The sequence below is a fragment of the Gymnoscopelus braueri genome (genome assembly GCF_963280865.1).
Source record: "Gymnoscopelus braueri genome assembly, chromosome: 1".
In the NCBI taxonomy this organism is placed as follows: Eukaryota; Metazoa; Chordata; class Actinopteri; order Myctophiformes; family Myctophidae; genus Gymnoscopelus; species Gymnoscopelus braueri.
In genome coordinates, this window is record NC_137603.1 from 35,677,347 (window position 1) to 35,694,645 (window position 17,299).

Here is a 17,299-nt window from a genome sequence, read left to right on the forward strand (position 1 = left end):
GATGTATTGTAGAATCGAATTGAATCATTAACAGGTGAATGGTAATCAAATAAAATTGTGAGGCCAGTGAAGATTTACACCTGGAAAAGACTGTCACAGTTTGCAGTGCACACACAAAGAAAACTTGATTTATTGCCACTTGCAGGCTGCTGGGCGAACCCACTGGAGCCTAGAGCCCCTGGGCTGCAGGCTGCAGACCAGGGACCTGTGCGTTAATCAGGGCCTTACCGTCAGTCTTGGCCCAAATATGAAGGGATGGCAGTACAATGGATCTTATGACATTATAGATATTATTATAAAATATTCACAACATTTATTTATATATAATATATAATATTCAGGGATTTACTTCCTTGGCCTACTGGCAGCGTGTCCGAGACATTTGAAGCTGATCTGTCCAGTAGGTTGCAAGATTAGTCGGCGACAGACAGACTCGTAGACAGACTCACAGACCTCTTCTAACTTGGCCCCTAGGAGCCACTCCATAACAAGTAGGTAGCCTACTATCTATACTACTTGTCAGGGTGGGGGGGTCCCCAGTTCAAATATTATTATTTTGGGGGGTCGCGTCCTGAAGTCTTGTCACACTCTTTACACTTGGTGTCTCCTCAGAGTACCTAACTGACTGAATCTCTTGTTACACTGTCTACAGACAGTGGAAAGGTGTTTCTCCTGTGTGGATGCGCTGGTGTGTCATCAGGATACCTAACTGATTGAATCTCTTGTCACACTCTTTACAGTGGAAAGGTTTTTCTCCAGTGTGGATACGCTGGTGTGTCTTCAGAGAACGTAAGCGGTTGAAAGTCTTGTCACATTGTTGGCAGTGGAAAGGTTTTTCTCTGCTGTGGACAATTTGGTGTGTCATCAGAGAATGTAAGTTGCTGAAACTCTTGCCACTTGTTGACAGTGGAAAGGTTTTTCTCCGGTGTGGACACTTCAGGCGATCTAAGCGGCTGAAACTTTTGAAACACTGTTTACAGATGTGGGTTTTAAGACAAGTATGAAAGATGGAACAGCACTACAACATGAACAACAGACTAGCTCCCACTAAAGAACAGACAACTGTAAATCCTACTACAGCTAAAGAAAGAGAGAGGAGGCAAAAAGAGTGGTACACAGGCTTGGACGGGCGGACCATGGGAGGTTTTGACATTACCGAATATGTCACCAAGGGAAGGTTTATGGGGCCGGGGCCTGGACTCCTCTCTGACCAAAAAGAAGGACCCAAGGTAATAAATTTAACAGCGATAGAAGATGCAAACTGCTTACAATGCCCAGAGATAATAACTGAAGTGAACTTCCTGCAATATGTACAAGATCCCCATGGCTGGGGAGGAGTCTGGTTTTATGTACCAGAAGAAGAGGTGCTGAGCAGAAGAAAAGGCAAAGGGAAGAGTGCCAAGCTAAGAATGAGAGAAGAGGGAAGAGTAGTGGTGGAGCAGCGTGGAAGGGAAGGATCAGGAGAAGAAATCCAGGAACATTTCAGCATCCTGACGGGATATGCACGGGTCACAATGTATCCATGTCCAGAAGACACATTCACCGCCACGATGGCATTCCACCTGTTCCAACAACATGTGATCATGAGTTGGAAGGAGGGACCAGGAGGAGGAAGAGAAACTCTGGACCCCAGAGCGTTCGGAGGAACATACAATTATCGATGGCTGGAATGTGTGATACCAATACAGGTGATGGTCCAGAAGAGCGATCAATATGAAGAAGACATGCTATCTTCAAGTTGCCTCGGAGGAGGGCTAAGTACCCTCACAGGAGACTCGAGGAAACTCAAACGACTGCTGCACGTAATTGGAACAGACATAGAAACAACAAAGATAAACCTGCATATGCTGGCCACACGACACAGAGACCAAGGCAACAAACGACGTACTTGTCAATGGGTGTTGGAACAATTCAACCCGGGAAAACCATCATGGGATAGAAGAGAGGGCCTAAAGGAAGCCTCAGAGGAGCAAGCTCCAGAGGAAGGGAACCTCACAACACCTGAAGTCACATTACCACCGCAACAACCAAACCCAGACGAACCGCCAGAGGAAGGTGAGCGACAAAACCCAGAGGAACCGCCAGAGGAAGGTGAGCGACAAAACCCAGGGGAAGCTTGGGTTTGTCAAGAAGATTGTCACCAGGGGGACCCAACGACACCTGAAACCACACCGCCCCAGACAGAACAGGGACCATACCCACCCAGGGAGGAGGAAAGCATGGAGGAAAACATGGAGGGAGAAAAACAGAAGACATGGTATACAAGAGCATCAGACACTTCCACGCATGAGGAGGATAAAGAAGAAGAGCCTACCACAGAAGAAGAGCCTACCACAGAAGAAGAGCCTACTACGTCCAAAGAAGAAGAGTATACTACGTCCAAAGAAGAGGTGCCACCAGAGGGACCAACCAACAGCCCAGGGAGCAGTCAAGGAGAAAGCAACAGACGCAATGACACTACCGAGGGAAGAACAATCGATGAGGCTCCAGATAAGCAATCATCAATGACCAGTGTTCCAGAGCATCCAACCACGTCCCAGGTGCCAGGGAGAGGGAGAGACGGAAGCAGAACCAGAAGAACCAGAAGGGCCAGAGACCACAAGGACAGGACAAGCAGAACCAGAGGGACCCGCAACGACCAGGAGACAGGAGAGACCAAAAGAGAGGCCAGAGAGGACAGCGAACACAACGAAAGCAATTAAAAAGGGTAAGAACCCAAAATCAACCTGCATCAGATACATATAACACATATAAACTGGTACAACAGCTACATGTACTGGTATTATAAGAATGATAAGAATGATAAAATGATTCTTTCTAAGCATAGGGGATTCCCAACCTCAGACGGCTTGGTCGGCTGGGGTCTTCGGGGATTACGTTTGTTGTTTTGTTTGTTATTTTAGTTTGTTTTTTGTGGAGACAGGCTGGGCGAGACTGTACGCAGTCTGAGCCAGTAAGGACTCTGAAGATAGTTTAGGGAAACATTAGAGGAAGAATCATTATATAATCCCAAAAGGTGATCATTATATAATCCCAAAAGGTGATCATTATATAATCCCTAAATGTGTATATGTGTATGTTATAGAAAGGAGAAAAGAGAAAAAATAAAAAGAGTGATATATATATATTACTAAGACATGCATTTCCTCTCTTTTATGTCCATAATGACGGAGTTCCGGCTGGGGAAACATCTTCCGAACTCCGCACATGTATTTCCTCGGCGTTCTGGCTGGAAAACAACTTCCGTACCGCCGCAGTAGAAATGGACAACTTTACTTGGCTGTGTATTTCTAGGCACAGCACAAGTGGACTTGGATACTGGACAGTTAAGTGTCACGTGTCCGTGACAGAGGAAGGGATGATTGAGGGGTACGATCGGTACCAGGAAGAACTGTCACATCGAAGGTTTTCTGAACTATCGCTTTTGCACTATGGGACGGAGTACGGAAGACAAATATTAGATGAAGGACGCGGGAAGCTTTGTTATAAGAAAAGAATACGCAGAATTGCAGTATATTACATTCCATTTGGTATATTACATTCCAAATGTCATTTATTACATTCCATTTTGTTATTACATTCCAAATGTCATTTATTTCAGTTTATTATATTACATTCCATTTGTTATGACTAGTTTATAAGTCATTTATTATTACAGTTATACAAGTCATTTATTATTACAGTTATACAAGTCATTTATTATTACAGCAGCAGTTATACAAGTCATTTATTATTACAGTTATTATTAAAGTAGAGTAACAGTTATTATTAAAGTAGAGTACTTTATTACTTTATTAGAGTAATAAGAGTAGAGTAAATAGTAAAGTAGAGTAGAGTAAACAAGTAGAGTGGTTCATTTACAAAAGTACAGTGAGAGGACAATCGTGTATTACTTTTACTTAAGAGTATTTACAAGTGCATCATACCAAAACGACCAAAAGTGCAACATACCAAAACGACCAGCATCATACCAAAACGACCAAAAGTGCATCATACCAAAACGAGTTAAAAGTTAAAAGTAATTGACTAGTCTCACATTATAGCCTATAAAACATGAATGTTGAGTGCATTATGTTGAGTGCATTATAGAGTGTTTGAGTGCATTATAAGAATGTTTGACTGCACATTATGCACTTTATGAAGTGAAAGCCATACTTAGCCATATTTAGCCATACTTATCTCATAGACAACCCGACCTGGCAATCCCGACCTGGCAGAGATAGACAAATTATTGTCTAGAGGAAGGATTATGTGGGGGCAGAAGGTCGTGACCTATGACCCTGGCCTGCTAAACTAAATTGTATTAATAGAGAAGGTACTGGAAGAAGTGGACTTCCATTTCAGTTCCAGTCCATTTCCAGTTCCAGTTGATTTGTCAGTAAATCGAGATAAGCTGCCCACTCCTCTGCCCAGAAGTGGGTGTAAACCAAAAGAATACTATATGCCCAGAATGGGAGGTAAATCAGGCAGAGGAATCTCTCTACTGACAGCGAGCATCCCTACTGACAGCGTATGACGAACAAGGTCCACAGCTGAGCACAGCTGGTTGGCGCTTGATTAGGGGGCAACCAAGGAGCGCTCGTGGCCTAGTAACCTCAGGCCTATAAAGAAACAACGTAGAAACAGCTAGAAAGAACTAGAAGAACATAAGGGAGGGGGAATGCCTCGACACGGAGGATCAATTACTCGTTAAAAGATACGAGTCATGTCAAGATGACTTGACAACTAAGCAAGCAAACAACAGGTGGTGTTCGACACTGTGGTCCCATGTGGGACACAGTGGAGAGATAACAAATATTTGTATGATGAGAGGATTACGGGTGATGCCCAGTGATGACGATGGTGCCCAGATATATTAGTAAGATAGACGGAAAAGGGGAGAGAGATTGGGGAGCCCTGAGAGTCAACATCGTTTGCTGTAACTGCTTAAGCTGTGCTGTACTTATGCTGTAAATAAACCACTTCTACTGATATAACTAACTTCAAGTTTGATAGTGCTTCATTCTACCAATCCATCACTGGGAAGACTTAAAGATCCCAAGGTACTACACCCACATCAGCTGATGTGTTACTTCTCCTGGCTGAGTTGAGGTCTTGGTAAACTGTTGAAGACTATAAGATCTTGTATTGTCTGTGTCTTGTTGATTCTGGCTGGTTATAACGCTGGTGATTTGCTGACAGGCTTCTGGGGGGATCTGTCCATTCCTCAACATTTGGCAGTAGAGGCTGTTGTGGCAAGTCTTATGGAGGAAGACCTGGGACATGGCGGTATATGGACACTCAGAACAAGAGATCTGAGTCTGGGAAGATGGTGACTTCACTCCTTTTAGGAGTTCATCATCAAAGCTGCTAGTGCATGGACTGTGATAGGCTGTCTTATTTTCACACCTCATATAGGCTGACCAGAGCTCTGGTCTGACGTCACACAATACCATTGTGATGTGAGACCAGTTGCAATGCATGCCTAACATTGCAGATTTGTGCAGGTGTCTTTGTTGTGCTTGTGTCCTGAATTGGGCACATTTTTATTAATGAGCTCGATCTCCATATTTCCAGCAAGCCCAGTTATGTTCTCCTCATAGATATAGAATGTCATACCCTACAAACAGATGATGTCTATCCACAAATAAGTGGCTAGATGCGTAGACTAACTTATCAAAGCCAATATTAACCAATATTGCCTCGTCAATATATCCCAAGTGTAATGATATCCTTTTCTCTAATAAAGGAAAAGATTGAAGAAAATGATTGATTGATGTATAGATTGCATGGATTGTTGAACTTCAAATCCATCTCTTCAAAAAGTACATGTGGGGAGCAGACAAAGGTGATAATTGTGCAAGAGAAAATGTACTTGTACCGTTTGGCTTAGGTGACCGTAGGACTAGAACACAGACATGAATGGATTAGATTGGAGAGAGCACATCCTCCCCACAAGAAATTTGGCACCGATCGGTCCTGAGATTTATGAGATGAGGCCTGTACTAATCTCACAAGAGAGATTCTGTGCTACTGCCTTAAACATGTGATGTTGTTGTTAGTATAGGAATGAACGCCCGGATGGAACGGACTGAAAAGGGGAGGAGCCAAACTTGAGTTCCTGTTTAACACGAAAAAGGTGGTCGAGCCCCTAGAGGCAAAAACAAAGAATCCCCTTACATAATTGGTTCCCAGATTGGTTACGTGCAAACCATAGACAGTAAAATGATGGACAAAGTTACGCCCCTAGACTCTACAGACCGTTAATGAAGACTATTTTTCAGCAATTTCAAATCCGCCTTCTTTCTATATCTGGAACATGGAAATGAATGCTATTGGTTGGGACCAGAGCAGGGGTGGGGAATTAATGCTATTGGTTGTGTAGCTTGTCAATAAAATCTTCACAAGGTAGCCACGCCCCTCCTACTGCATACCCTACTTTATCATCAATTTTAAAATAAATGGGACCATAATTTACCAAAACGCATATCATGGTGATTTAAAGAAGACTTTAAACTAGCGACTGGAAGCATAGTATTTATGACAATGTTAATTAAGGTAATAACATCAAGTCTAAAGTTCGGCAAAAACCCATCCGCTTGCATAGAGAGTAATTCTTTCTGACGCCAGCAGGGGTTAAACAGCGAAACTACAGGCCATTCATATGAACTGTGACTCCCTATACAGCCTCAATTTGCAACTCAGAAGCTGGCCCCTTGGTACAAACACACAGACCCTCTTATAGATGGCTAGCGTCCTATAGAGCCATATTTCTACATATGTTTAACGTTAAAGATATATTCCAATAGTAGTCACTGCTATAGATAGATGCCAGTGTATGTTACTCCCTCTTAGTAGGCCAATATGGATGAACAGTGTGTGTGTGTGTGTGTGTGTGTGTGTGTGTGTGTGTGTGTGTGTGTGTGTGTGTGTGTGTGTGTGTGTGTGTGTGTGTGTGTGTGTGTGTGTGTGTGTGTGTGTGTGTGTGTGTGTGGCTGGGCTGATCAGGCTGGTGTGTGTGTGTGTGTGTGTGTGTGTGTGTGTGTGTGTGTGTGTGTGTGTGTGTGTGTGTGTGCGTGCGCGCGCAATTGTTTGTCGGCTTGTTTGGTTAGAGGGAGACAGGTTACTTTAGGCCAGTCGTTTTTCTGGGTGTCCTTACCCATGTTACACATACGCATACACGCACGCACGCACGCACGCACGCACGCACGCACGCACTCACTCACGCACGCACGCACGCACGCACACTACTGACACTATACCCAGCCAATTTACAACCCAGTGGATCTCTAGATTGGGTTTGCAGTGAGGCCCAATTGGCGTTTCTCCAAAGCTATATTGAGCGTACTCCCCGTCTGTTTTCTTTATCGCCCTATCAAGATATTTCCCCTGATGGCTTTGCCTGTTGCAGGTAGGAGAGAGAAAGAGAGAATATATGTCTGGATAATGAACACACACAATCCTCCCCTTCCTCTGCCACACACACTTTATAAACTCCACTGAACTCCTCATCTATCTTGCCCGCCCTCCCTCACTATGACAAGGGTCCATTTGTACATTTTTGGGAATTAAAGTGACACTAAGACTTTTGTTGTGTGCTCTCTTTCATCCTCCCTCCTCCTTCCCTCCCTACTTATACCTCTACCTCTGTCTGTGTGTTGTTGGACAGATTTGAGCAATTCATTCATGTGGGAATCTGATTGAAGGGGATTCAAATTATCAAAGAGATGCTGACAGTCACAGAGTTCTCCGATCGAAATGTTATTGTGTAACGAGAGAGCCAGTGAGAGAGCTGACTGGCGGGCAAAGAGAGAAACAAAAGGAGAGGGTGGCTGTGAGGGAGATGCTGAGAGACAGGCGCGGTATTAAGACTTAGGGCGTTGCTCAGCACTGCAGAGACCGTCAAATGGGCGGACAGGGTGATCAATAGCAGTTAGAGAGCAGGGCGTCAATTTAACAGCTTGTTTTTGATGTAGGGGTACAGAACCCAAACCTGACAGCAGCAGAGGGCATAGCAGTGGTGGCCATTTGTGGTGCCACAGATAGAAACCCCATTCATTTCCCCCATAGAGATATCCACAAATATTTATATATTTTTTACAACTAAGCCATCCAGGCTCCTGGTGAATCATGCCTGTAAAACATTTGATTTTGTGTCAAAAAATATATTTAAAAAAACAGATACTTGAATGTGTCCTTATAGTGCATAGCAAAAAATCCTGGAGGGGGGAGTCAACCAGACGCGTAGTTATTAGCGTTTTTTGATACTTTTTTCACAGGTTTGTGACGGATTTCGGGTACCTATATATACACTGTTATAAAAATGGCTGAATATGACATAATTTTTTTTATTTTTATATTAAGTTATATTAAGTTATATATATATATATATATATATATATATATATATATATATATATATATATATATATGCCCACCCGTGGCTACGCCCCTGGCGTCAACAAGTGTCATTTGGTATCGCGGACATCTTGCTGGGGCATAAACAGGTTGACTTAACATTGACTCGTGGTGATGACATGTTGCCAAGCACTATACTATCATCACTTTACCCAAATACAGCTCAAGTGGAGTTAGGAGGTTTTTGACCATTAATGTGGAGATAGCTGGTTTCTGCCCGAAAGCGACAATATAATATAAATAAATATTCAAATATATTAAACTTTTCAACAGTTTTCAACATTGTGACTGCAATACATTTTCTTTAAATAGATTTATTCATAACCTCATTGAATTAGACATCCCATTTTAGCACATAAATGAATGATTTTTTTTATTTTTGTCCTGGTACGTACATTAAAATAATTGACAGATCCTTCCGTCTTCTACTGGACCAAAATAAAATGTCTTGCTCCTCTCCCTTGCTTCCTTGGCCGGCTAGCATTTGTGAGCCCTAGACTGGGATCACTTTGCTTTGCTGTTTGCAAATTATTGGCTACGCTACAGTAGGCAGGCTCTAGACTGGATCTGACCACTTAACAGTAGAAACCTAGTCTGGTGTTGCTAGACGATTTGAGATCTCTACCTACCGACACATCTGGGGATTTATAATTGCAAGATTGCTAGAACAGCAACAAGAACAGCTGCTAACAAACCTAAGCCTACTACTTTGGAAATCAATCCTGTCACCACCCCAATATGAAGCCGCCCTAAAAACTTTGGATTGGTTCTGCAATGCCTTTTTTTTTTGCAACAGAAACTGGTAGATTGTCTAGTGCTAGTCTCTAATTGAGCAAAGTACATGCTTTGCTTTCCACAGGTACTGCTGAAAGCCTGTGGACACACGGACACACGGACCGGAAGTCTGTGCGTGTGCGTGTAATTAACGCTGTGTGTGTGTGTGTGTGTGTGTGTGTGTGTGTGTGTGTGTGTCTGTGTGTGTGCGTGCGTTTGTGTGTGTGTGTGTGTGTGTGTGTGTGTGTGTGTGTGTGTGTGTGTGTGTGTGTGTGTGTGTGTGTGTGTGTGTGTGTGTGTGTGTGTGTGTGTGTGTGTGTGTGTGTGTGTGCGCACGAGCGTGCGTGCGTTTGATCTGAAATGAAACTGAAAGTGACTTGTTCTCAAAGTACGGTCCGGGGACCCCTAGGGGTCTTTGGGGGGAGTTCTGCCACTGCTTTTGCAATTGAAAAGCCTAATCAGCATTTATTTACCCAGACATGGGATGCATAGCAAGTGTTACCCAACACGGTAACGCTTGCTATCTATGCATACCTATCTATGCATTATAAACATACTTGTAATGTATTATAATATGCTTATGACACTGTGTATAATTATAATTATAAGAACTCATAAAAATTCATAATGCTTTATAACAATGATCATAACACATTATAAAGCATTCTATAATGCTGCTGCGTAGGACAGCACTACGTAGGCTACGAAAAGCCTTTCGGCCTTTCTAAATTAATTTGTTACGTGCGGTTTCCCGAAGCTAGTTAGGCAGACACGTAACGCCGTGCTCTTTGAGAACCTATGACAGTGGTGTTTCCAGAAGAAAGTTAGATAGCACTTAACGCACAACCAGCTGCTACTAATGAGGGTAGAGCGTAGGTTTGGCCGGGTCCCAGCTGTGTAGGAGGCTCTTACGCAGCTGGCGTAGGCTACGCACGACCTGAAATTGCTTTAGGACAACCCGGCTTTTACGTGCCTGCTAAGGTACTGCGTAGCCTGTGTGGAGAGAGGCTCTTACGTGCAGTGTTTGGGAAACGCCACGTAGACCCTTCGTAAGGACCGCACGTAAGTCCCTACGCAGCATCTCTTTGGGAAACGCGGCCTGAGTGTTCATATGGCTGTGTATGGAAGACATGCAATAATATCCTTCTGTATTGTAACCTTATCAATAACTAGAATAACAATCCAACGTTCATCTAGAGCAGGGCTACTCAACTTAAGATGGCTCAGGGGCCACTCAGCAAAATACCAAAAGTCCAAGGGGCCGCAAGCTAAAAATGACGGTCCTATTTTGGATTTTTCGATTTTGTAACACACACTACGCATTGTTATTGTTATAAGAAAATGTACATTTTGACATCATATTCTTTTCACTGTACCTGTTTATTTTGTGTGTATGTCCAGTGGCATCAGTTCAGCAAAAGCTAAGGTATGGCAAGGTTAGGGTTGCCAACTCCCAGAGATTGAAGTAAGGGACACCTACCCCGGGCGCGCGGCAAAGCCGCGCGGCCGGGAAAAAATGGGGGTCAAACCCCCCCAAAAACCCGAAATGCATAGAAAACTATGCATTATACCTGTAACAATTGATGTTTGTTTTTGGAAAAAAATGTAGCAACCCATATATTTGAACGGAAATTTATATTTTTATCCTGTGCTTAAAAAAAAAAAAAAAAAAAGATTTTTTTTTTTTTTTTTTGACCATGAGGGGCCGCCAAGACGCTGCGATGGGGCCGCATGCGGCCCGCGGGCCGCGGGTTGAGTAGCGCTGAGAGTACTGCTGATGATTGTAGAGTGGGCAATTAGACTGGAGCAAGCGTCAGATAAATTATAAGTTGTAGTTGTAACTACTACAAACTATTCACATCCAACACAAAGGCTTTTGCTAGGCAAAAATACACCCTTTGCCATGCACTTATTGCCATGCATATAGGCTCACATCTACACCTTTTGTCATTCGTATGATGTAATAACATATGAAATGTAATGTTTTCATATTGGTCAAGGTGCTCTGTCACAATGTTTCTGCATTACATCTGCATGTTTTTAAAGTGTGTGTGTGTCCTTGCATTTCGCGCACGTGCACGAAAATGCACGTGTGCGTGATTGCGCATGCATGTATGCTCCCCCGCTTCTAAAAGTAGTACTACAACACTGAACGCACCCACTCTTACATTGGATATGTTATCCAATTAATTCTTGTTAGGGTGGATTTAAACATTTCAATGGTGGCGCTGGACTTAATGTGCAGTGGCAGATTGTTCCAGAGTGTGGGGGCAATAGCAGAAAATGCCCGGTCAGTGGGAAGATGACCTAAGTACCCTGAGGGCAGGAGGTGCAGAAACCAGATCAGAGATGTAAAAGATAATGGAATAAAATGCATAGTTTTTCATGATAGACACTAATGATTATGCTATGTTTTAAAGATAAGTGGTCACAATAAAAATCTAATTGTGAGGTGCTAGAGATTCCCACCTCTAGTGGGTTGCTAATGGGTTACCATTTTCTACTGTCTAGGTCTAGAGCTCTGCAAGAGGAACACACCTGATTGAAAATCCTTTGTATACTTTTCAAAAGGTGCCCTTGAGTAACACTGTTATTCGTCATGCACTGCCATAGCAGGTAGACTCATTTGGAGTGCACTTCAACCATTCAGACACAGAAGTGTTTTGACCCTGGTCTGGGTATAACTCTCCCCATCAAACCCCCCTGACCATGGTGTGGCCAAGTGGTGGTTATATTATTATGCCGATGGCATCTGAGAAGCAGAAAAATATGATCAAAGGGCCTAATTGAATATCACGTTTAGCAGGGCTGCATGCCTTGTGAGCATGCTACTGTGCCTATGAATGACCAGAGCTTAGTCTGCTGACTGGAGTGTTTTTTTTTTCAGGGTTAGGGGAAGGTTCTGAATGATGTTTACAGTCCTGATCAGCACAGGGATGGAGATGAAAGAATATTTAAGGAGGATGTTTTGATGATCTCATGTTACATGGGTACATTGACAATTAATGATGCAGCTGTGAGCTCACGTACACGCGTGCTCGCGCACACACGCACACGCACGCGCACACACACACACACACACACACACACACACACACACACACACACACACACACACACACACACACACAGACACACACAGACAGATGCAAGCAAATCCCAGTGAGAAAGGGACATGTTTAGAATACTATTTCAACTTTATTATAATATGGCAACTGCCAGAGAACAAGAGAGTTTTAAGCGTGTGATGATGGTTAGAATAATATTCCGTTGCAAGTGATTTCACATTAGCTCAGTGAAATACGAGCATTCAGAACAATACAACATTTACTCAGTCCAACCAATCCTCCTTATCATATTATAATATTCACGTTTTCTTCAGTCTGTCTTTGAAAACAATTTCTACAACTCTTAGCCAAAGTAATTTGTTGAGCCAAACCACCCTCATGCTGTGCTTTCAATGTAAGCATTTTATTTAAAAAAAAATCACTTCCACATAAAAGTGCTTTACATTCTAGAGCTTCAGTTATTACTTTTTTTCTGATTTAAAGCTGGACCAACACTTCCAGTGAGAAGAACCATACTGTGGGAATTATTACAATAAATAGCTTTTCTGCACCTGGTCATGGAACCTACTGTATAGCAGGTGGTTATTGCTACTTCTCTGGCCCCTGCTTGAATCAACACTTGTATTTGCTCCTTGGCAGTGAATGTTTTTTAAAAGAGATGAATTATGTGACTGATTATTGACATTGACATGTTATTTGATAGGAGGATATTGATTGGATATCGGCATGCAAGGCTGGACTGTGTGCGGTGAGAGAGAGCGAGAGAGAGAGAGAGAGAGAGAGAGAGAGAGAGAGAGAGAGAGAGAGAGAGAGAGAGAGAGAGAGAGAGAGAGAGCGCGCAACGCGCATTTAGCCAAAGTGCTGCTGCAGCTGCTTGTGTTTGGAGTTGGCTGGGAGAGTCGCTCAGAAACGGCGAACGGAGAGCAATGGCAAAGGAGACACGCGCACTCGAGTTGCAAGAGCCTTTTCCCTGTTAGGGCACGAACGCGCACACGCACGCACGTAAACACACACACACACACACACACACACACACACACACACACACACAGGCAGACTGCTGCTGGAGACAGCGGAGAGTGCTGCTGAGAGGAAGAATGCAAGTCTCAACATACTAGGCGAGCCAAAACTTATGCGGTGTTAGAATTAAACCATGGCACCGTGTTAATGTCACTTAAGTTTTGGGGGACAAGAAAGGAAGAGAGCACATTATAGGCTGCAATGTGTGCGCAAAGTGGTGTTGTAAACAGCCTCGTGTTGTAGGACCACTTCGTTGTGGTGCAAGAAGAAGGAAACATCCAGCCACGATGTGGACTCGATTTTTACCGCTTTTTTTAAGGAGACATCCAGTCATAATGTGGACTCTAATATTTCTACCGCTTTTTGTTTCATCCTCCGCACTTGGAAACCAGAACAACACCGAGGAGGAGCGCGTGCCGTTCTTCCACGGACACGTCTTTGAGAACTCCGCTCCCGGTTCCAGACTCAACGGGCTGAGCGTCCCGCTGAAGCGGCTCAACTCGAGGAGGCTGTTGTGCGGTAATAACGAGGGGCCGGCGGGGGGCAAGGCGGCACCGGCAGCGCACTTCACTCTCCTCGGCGACGGGAGCGAGGATTTCCGCGTCTTCGCGCACCACAAACGCGGGCACGTCCTGTTGAAGACGTCCAGAGTGCTGGACCGGGAGGAGCGGGCCGAGTACACGCTGGGTCTGGGTGTGATGTGCTGCTGGCACGGCTCCTCGGGGCTCCTCACACCGGGGGAGGACTCTCCGGTAGGGCCGGTCACTCACAACGTTTCCATGTTGAAAAATGTTCATAATATTTTCAAACATTTTCCAAATTGAGATCAACAAGCTTACAATATTGTAAGCTTGTAGATCAGCTATTTCTGCTAGTATTATTATGTTTTGAAAGTATAAAATGATTAAACATGTCAGTCATTTCTCTGTATATTTCAGTTATTGGTCATATCTGCCCTGTGCAACTTTTGATCACAAAGCCTAAAAGGCAAAAAATACGTTTTTATTCATATGTTCCAAATGTTCAATGCCAAAAAAACACACCATTAAATCGTTAAATCGCAATAATTTATGTGACAACTAATCGTCAACTTCAATTTGTAACCGTGACAGCCCTGCTCTCCGCTAACCGCTGAACAAGTGGCCACCGTCAAGGTGGACGTCCTGGACACCAACGACCACCGGCCCACCTTCCCCGACGCCGATCTGAAGATGACCCTGGACGACGCCACTGCCCTGCGGTCCGTGGTCCACACGGTCACCGCGCAGGACGGCGACAGCGGCAAGAACGCGGAGCTCATCTACTTCGCGCTGCCGAAGAACGGAAGTTTCTACGTGGTGCCCAAAACGGGGGATATACTCATCGTGGACTCGATCCTCGGTCTGGTGAGCCCGATAAAGTTTCGCGTGTTCGCCCGCGACCACGGGTGGCCGTCGCGCACCAGTCGGAGCATCGCTGTGGAAATTAACCCCCGTCAGTGGCCCCTTGCGGGTCCCTCGCCAAACTCTCATCAAACGGGGAAACGTAAACCTCGGAGCTCGAGGTCCGTGCAGGAGGAACCCGAGAGCCCGGTTCTCATCAACGTGTCCGAGGACGCCGGCATCGGGTCGGTGGTGATGAACCTGAACCCGGTGAGGTTTCAGTCCGCCACGTTCGAGTTAGTACCCGATGTGGAGCTGAGCTTCCCGGTGAGCGTGAGCCGGGACGTCGGGGATATAGTGATCTCTAGGAGACTGGACCGGGAGACCGAGCCGCTGGTGGACATCACAGTCAAAGTCCAAGACAAAAGAGGTATGTGTGTGTGTGTGTGTGTGTGTGTGTGTGTGTGTGTGTGTGTGTAAGGTGATATTAAGTTTTGGGCGTGCATGTGTCTGCATCGCGTATCCCTGTCCATCAATTTATGAGAGAATGCCATTTGTTTAACTTGTGCTACTGGTATTTGTTTGTATGGCTGTGTATTGTTATCACCTGGAGTGGTGTACTGTGGTCACTGTGGTGCATCACTGTGAACTTTAAGCTGATCTATTTTGCCACAGTATAGCCATGTTGACAAAAGTTGTGTAATATTCCTTCACAGAGCTGTAGGGGGTGCTATGGGGGGTCTGCGACCCCTTAGTTCTGGCGCTGGCTGGGGGGCTGGGAGCTCCACATGCACGCGCGAGCACGCACCGTCAGCTGCGGTCTTAACACCTTAAAGTTTAAACAAGGTTCGCGCCGTCAGCGGCGAGCCGTTCTCAATAGCGTCTACCTGGCTGCTTTGCATAACATTAGGCTACTCGAAAAAAGCCATGGACTTGAATTGAATGTGTTACATTCCTCTCACAATGAGAGACAACAGTCTCTGCACTGCAGAGTGTGAAGGGGATCGCTTAGAAGAGGACCCAGTTCTCTGAGACAAGACAAAGACAAGTTGTCTGATTATTTTAAGTACTTATGTGTGGGTGAGTCTATGTAAAGGGCTTTTATATAAAACTAAAAGGAAAATAAAATAATTAATTAATTGAAACAAAAATAAAAACAACAAATTAACAATGCAACTAAATAATAAGATATAATTAATTACATTAAAAATCACATGTTGAATACAGTATTTCAACTAGCACTGAGCTGATTGGCTATGTGCACATGCGTGCACGTGCGCGTGCATGTGACGTCAGAAAATATAGCCCCCCTAGTTCAAAAATCCACAGCTCATCACTGTTCACAGGTGTTACCAAATTACCAATACTATAAGGTTCCATTTAGAAGGGTGCTGCCTGCTGCTGCTATTATGTTCTGTATGTTGGCTCACTGGAAAGGTTCTTCTGCTGTTAACTGTGACAGAGCCTTCATTAGTATTATTGGTAACACCTGTGATGAAAGTACTTCGTTAACACAATTTAGGCCTAATATGGCTGGAGTGAAAAATCTCTGTAAGCATTACCCCTCCACAGTAAAAAAAAAAAGAGAGATTTGCTACAACTTTAATACAGTAGTAAAATGTAGTTAGTGCCCAGATGTCAATTCATGGGAGTCAAATGACAGCTACATTAACAATAGGTTAATTATTACAGCGGATAAGGCAGCTCAACAAGACTGGACAGTGCAAGAGATGAAATGAGAAGGAGAGAGGGTCAGAAAAACTATATTATTAATATACGTTTATATGCATATTTGACTAAAATGTAGACTAGGCTAGGAAAGCCAGCATTACAATACCTCCTCCGTAGCAATGCAATGAGTTTGTTTGTTTCTGTTTGGCACATGTTTTTATTTGGCACATCACATTGCTGTGGTAATATGTATTTCTCTTTAGTAGCTTGAGTTACACAGTTACATTCTTGCACTATAGGACTGGATAACCCTACTGCAGGGATAGGGGGGAGTGAGGCAATCAATACTGAGTCTGATTCAGGGAAGGATAAGGAATTGAGAAGGACATTGCTCAGGTACAGGTTGTACTGTGTGTGAATTCAAATTACCCAGTTTTCTGCTCTACAATGCTTTTTACTGTGGAAGCCCCCACTTTTAAGTGCTCTGGTTGATTTGTGAATGCTGAGTGATGGCACTGATGATGAGGGGATTACATGCAACAATATGCAGTCAACCTCACAAGCACTTTTTGCCATTTATCAGAACATCTGATGATATATATCATGATATAGCCTCCTTTGGTCACTAGTACATGCAATAGAGAAAAAGAAAATCACAAATGACATTCTGATGCAGGGCAGGCTACTTTAATGAATGATTGGCCTATGCACATTTCATTACCCAGATATAGAAACATATTAACATTTTCATTCCACATATCTTTCAGCAGTGGTAGGGAAAAATAATTACCTCAAATCACATGCAAAACACAAGGCAGACTACATTGGTTGAATTCTGTAAATGAGGGAATATGTGATGAGCCTTGTATCCATCAATATATCATTTCTAAGTCATGTGACATTTACATGTCCTAATCTAGCTAAACGACACAGTTGACATTAACTTGATAGAGTGTGGCACTGGCAAGTATACACATACTGCATACCTCTTTACATTTGAATGAAAAT

At 43.8% G+C, this 17,299-nt stretch overlaps 1 protein-coding gene across 1 annotated transcript in view; it reads left to right on the plus strand.

The window, feature by feature from the left end:
* Positions 1-13,594: 13,594 nt before the first annotated feature.
* Positions 13,595-17,299, plus strand: part of LOC308088536 (neural-cadherin) — a gene marked incomplete at both ends in the record, with an annotated part of 375,895 nt that continues 372,190 nt past the window's right edge. Inside the window, 2 exons of the mRNA XM_080433011.1 lie at positions 13,595-14,011; positions 14,378-15,050. Of these exons, the coding sequence (XP_080289137.1) occupies positions 13,595-14,011; positions 14,378-15,050 (1,090 nt within the window). The remainder of the gene's footprint in view (positions 14,012-14,377; positions 15,051-17,299) is intronic.